The sequence below is a fragment of the Pundamilia nyererei genome, unplaced genomic scaffold (genome assembly GCF_000239375.1).
Source record: "Pundamilia nyererei isolate P.nyererei 1_Seehausen unplaced genomic scaffold, PunNye1.0 scaffold00012, whole genome shotgun sequence".
In the NCBI taxonomy this organism is placed as follows: domain Eukaryota; kingdom Metazoa; phylum Chordata; class Actinopteri; order Cichliformes; family Cichlidae; genus Pundamilia; species Pundamilia nyererei.
The window spans coordinates 4,659,671-4,664,146 of NW_005187413.1; the positions used below are offsets into that span (position 1 = coordinate 4,659,671).

Sequence of the window (4,476 nt, forward strand, 5' to 3'; positions counted from 1 at the left end):
ACGTCTGCAAGTGCTAGAGAAAGAGTGAAGGGAAAGTGGGAGAGAAAGAAGGGCAAAAGGAAAACAACACTGAGGCAGATGCAAGGTAAAGACACAAAAAAATATACTGAACCACACAGATAGACACACACACCCTTCTCCTCCTTCATTCTTGTTAAAGCGTTAATATCTATCTATCTATCTATCTAAATAAATGCATATTCTTGCAGAGAATGTTAAGTTTCTCCGATCAGACTCACCCGCTCTCCAGACCGCGGCCTCTTCTTTGGCCGTGTAGGCAAAGCATCCTCTTTTGGGTTGGTGTCGATGGCCCAGTAAGAGCCCTGCAGACAGAAGAAAAGCCTGTGAGATGATAAAACAGACTGCTTTCTCACATGATACCCCAGAAATTCCCCTGCATTCATTGCTGAATGGTTACAGAGCACGCAACTTTGATGGTTTGAGTATGGCTTGGGACTCTTGTCACACATCACCCCAGAATTTCATGTCATTCCCATCTTTACAACCCGCCTCTTAAATGTCAAATATCCATTAAAGTCAGGAAAAAAGTCAAATTAAAAACGGGAAAAAAGGAAAACAAACAAACGAAAGAAAAAACAAATCAGGATTAAGACATTTCCACTCTGATATCACAAACATTTTTGGCACTGAAATATACCTGCATATTCAGAACTCTTGGGCCTCATACGCTCTGTTAAAATCTGTCCTATCAGCCCGAGCCTTTATTTGAGTTGATAGCTATGTGTTAAGAGTTTGAGTGGTGTGTGGGTGGGCTTTGTTAGCAAGAAAGCCTTGGCTTTTCCTCCTCTGAGGCTGCTCCTCAATGAGAGGCTGGTGAGGGCAGCTGGTGGTGGTGAAATGCTAAGCCTTTCCTGAAGCTGTACTTCCTCAGCCTCAGGTAGTGAAGTCAGAGCGCTGCTGCCAAGGATGAAGGATCCTGCCTCAGCCCGGGAATGGAGGCAGCGCTAGCCCTGCCGTGTTGCTTTCTTCTAAGGTCTACAAAAGGCTAATCGAGGAGAGAACAGTTGGGGCTGGCTCTGGGGCTGCAGCTCGTAATTCCACAACCAGGCTGCATTATTTATCTTTGCATTCGCCCCATTTAATTTATTTTTCAATGGTGTGCCTCCTCGAAGCCAACAGCAACGCTGCTTGCAGTTGTTAAAAATGAGATTTTTACCCTAAGGCCCCGCGAGTTCTGAATTTGTTTTTAATATTTCATATGACCCCCGATAAAATCTCAATTGTCAAGAGAAAGTGAGATCAGGACCTTTAAAATTACTTCCTTAGCAGAGAGAATAATTGATATTTCTATAAGAAATTCTCTGGAACAACTGTATTTCAAGTATCTATACAATAATGCAGCATACACAATAGCCTGCTCTTGTTAAATTTAGCAAATCTGCCATTTTTGCATAAATCGCTGCTGCGACTGTTAAAATAAAAATCCAGGCTTGGTCTATATTCATCAGGGGTTAAAATTATAACTCTTCATATGAGTGTGAGGCTTTGGGGTCAATTAGTATTTTCCTGGGGGGGATTCACAGCACAATCAGCACAAGATACAGGCTGCTTTAAAAAAAAACAAAAACAAAACAAAACCCTTGTTATATGCAAAGATGAGAGAGTCTCTAAACGTAACTGCTCTCTTTCTGAGAGCTGAAATGGGCAGGTACAGATGTTTCAAAATTAAGTGTCACACAAAGAAAGCCAAGCTCTGTGGTGTTTCTCTTAATTAGGGGGGGAACAACACTTTAAGTTAACCCTCATGGGAGGGGAGTTTTTGCATTTTCCAACACCCACCCCCAGAGACTTGGCAGCAAAAAAGAAAAAAGCATATAAAGAGTCATTAAATTATTCACAAATATACAGCACAAAAAAAGAAAGAAAGAAAGAAAGAAAAAGGAAAAATGTAGCAATGCCAAGTGAAGTGTATCCTTGGAGTCTGGGGCAACAACAGAGGAAAGCCACACTATTTCTGCAGCAATAAAACAAAGGCAGCTGTAAAGATTTTTTTCAAGATCCTGATAACACAGGTACACTACCTGTTCTCTTCCCCTCAATGACGCAGCTTATTTTCATACATCACCATAAATTATGTCACCTGCTTCCCCTTTCATACAGGAAAGACAAACAAAGAAAGTACAGCGGCGATCCTTGCAACTCCAGGCCGAGACATAAGACCAATTAAAAGGAAGACTACTAACAGCAGCCTTCACAGGCTACATTTCTACCTCTGAGGTAGACACAGTGTGTGTGTATGTGCGCGCGCATGTGTGTGCACATGTACAACAACAACAACTGTCATCTCTTACACCATCTCAGAGACAGACACAGAGCGACATGACTCTCCTATCTCATCCAACCAGCAGTTCTCATATTCCTGCCACATTACAATATTGATGCAACATATCAAGAGCGGCTAGCGCCCCTTTGAAGTTGTCTTCGGGGGGAAGGGAGTGAGGAAAATTCCAAATTAAACATTAAGGATGCGAGCATGTTGGCCATGCATTTGGAATGGGATCCATACAGCAATAGATTATTTTGTATTTAGTGGAGCAGCTCCCAGGAGTGTCAATATCAGAGGATTACAGCAAAACATGAAATTAGCATTCAGTCCCCATCCTCTACACAGCTAGGCGTAGCTCTTCATGTGCGTGTGTGTGTGTGTGTGTGTGTGTGTGTGTGTGTGTGTGTGTGTGTGTGTGTGTGTGTGTGTGTGTGTAATTATTTGTGTGGTTCTTTAAGCATATGTACCGCACGCTCTGACATTTCCAGGATGATCTAGGTTATACCACATATGGCTACACCTATGCTCACCATCACATACATTTTGGCCTAAAGGCTCGCTATTCATGAACAACAAAGTTTATTAGCAATTGCTTCATATCAGGTTGATGTTGCGAGAGATAGATTGTGAAGAGAAGGAAGTTGAAAGTGCAGGTGGTCCTTTTATGAATAAAATGTCAGATTAACCTGGAATAAATCTTGCAGAAAACAAAAGCGAAAGGCAGAGGCCTGATTTAGTTCTTGTTTTTTCTCTCAGTAGGTTCAGCTTCACTTGGAGTAAATACTTGATGGATGGCAGATTCTGGGAATGACCTAACTTGTACCCTGTTATGGCCCCATCTCTACCAGTCTGGCTTCTTCTCCTCACCCACATCTGTTGTCTGTGCCAGCACACAAAAAAGAAGAAGTAGGAAAAAAAAGAAAAGAAAAAACTAGCCTCCCCTTATATTTGAAATGCAGTTATGTGGGGGTGGGAGGTTCATAATAGATTACGAGCATTCCATGCATTTCCAGACTGTCAAGAGTCCTGGCAGGAATTCAAAGGTAATATTTTTCTGCCAGAGATAGCACGATACACAACAGAAAAATGCTGTAATAGTGAGTTCTGCGAACTTAGGGTACTTGCTTAAAATTTTAAATATTGCATTTATTTGGCTTGCAATTACATGCAACCATAGGTGTCTGCAATTACCAGTTGATGTTTTTAAGTCTCACCTTTCCTGGGTCATCTTTGGAGCGAGGCACTTTGAGAAAACACTTGTTCAATGACAGATTGTGCCGTATTGAGTTCTGTGGGGGGAAGCAGAGAGAGAGAAAAAATGTGAGGTGAGTTAACATATCAAAAATAAAGAAATAAAAAATACAAATAGAAATCAGATCACATTAACAAGTCTGAAATATCTAAATGTGAGCAATATCACTTGTAGCGGCAAAAAGCAACTTGTTATGAACCATTTAGGTTTAGTCACCGCTCCTGCTGCTGTTTCAAAGCCATTAGATCTGGCTCACAACCATGTCTGGATTCATGTGCAGGAGATCAAATTTATGTACAATACCACCAGGACATACTATCTTTCATCACTGTCCAACAAACTGCATTATGGTTGCACAACATATCAAATTCCACCGGCGCCAAAAATAGGAGCCAGAAGGAATCCCACACTGGGATGGTTGCTGATAGCGGTGCCTGATATTAATTAATGCTTCAGCGGGCTCCTGTGGGGGCAGGAAATAAATTATGTAGATCATTCTGAAAGTTAACTCATTACAGTGTTACAAGCTACTCCACAGTGGTGAAGAGGGAGGTTCATCCAGCTGCCTGATAGGGGAGGCGAGGTGGGCTGAAGTAGCCACAAGGGCTAGAGAGCGATGCTCCAGGCCTGGGTTAACCACCAGCAGTAAGGCCCTCACATCCAGCTGGAGCCAAACCAGCTGAGGGCTTATAAGAGCCAATGGATGCACACGTTGCTCCACTCCACTTTATGGAGTGGTATTGACAGATGGTCACACTAAAAAGCTGTAGGATTCTCTGATGAGTTTAGTGGATGCAGGAGATAAGCTGAGAGGGGGCACAGGCAGAGAGAGAGTGAAAGACCCCTAAATGCAAAAGATAGGAGCTGCTTGTTCAACACCAAAGGCAATTATACCACAGGAGGGATGATAATGGCAGGCTGGTCGTAATGCTGCCAA

At 42.4% G+C, this 4,476-nt stretch overlaps 1 protein-coding gene across 2 annotated transcripts in view; it reads right to left on the bottom strand.

Annotated features, from left to right (window-relative positions):
- foxj3 (forkhead box J3) overlaps positions 1–4,476 on the bottom strand; it is a 91,006-nt gene that overhangs the window by 16,120 nt on the left and 70,410 nt on the right. For both annotated transcript variants that reach the window (XM_005724609.1, XM_005724608.1), the window contains 2 exons: positions 3,502–3,576; positions 240–323 (listed from right to left, as the gene is read on the bottom strand). In XM_005724609.1, the coding sequence (XP_005724666.1) occupies positions 240–323; positions 3,502–3,576 (159 nt within the window). The remainder of the gene's footprint in view (positions 1–239; positions 324–3,501; positions 3,577–4,476) is intronic.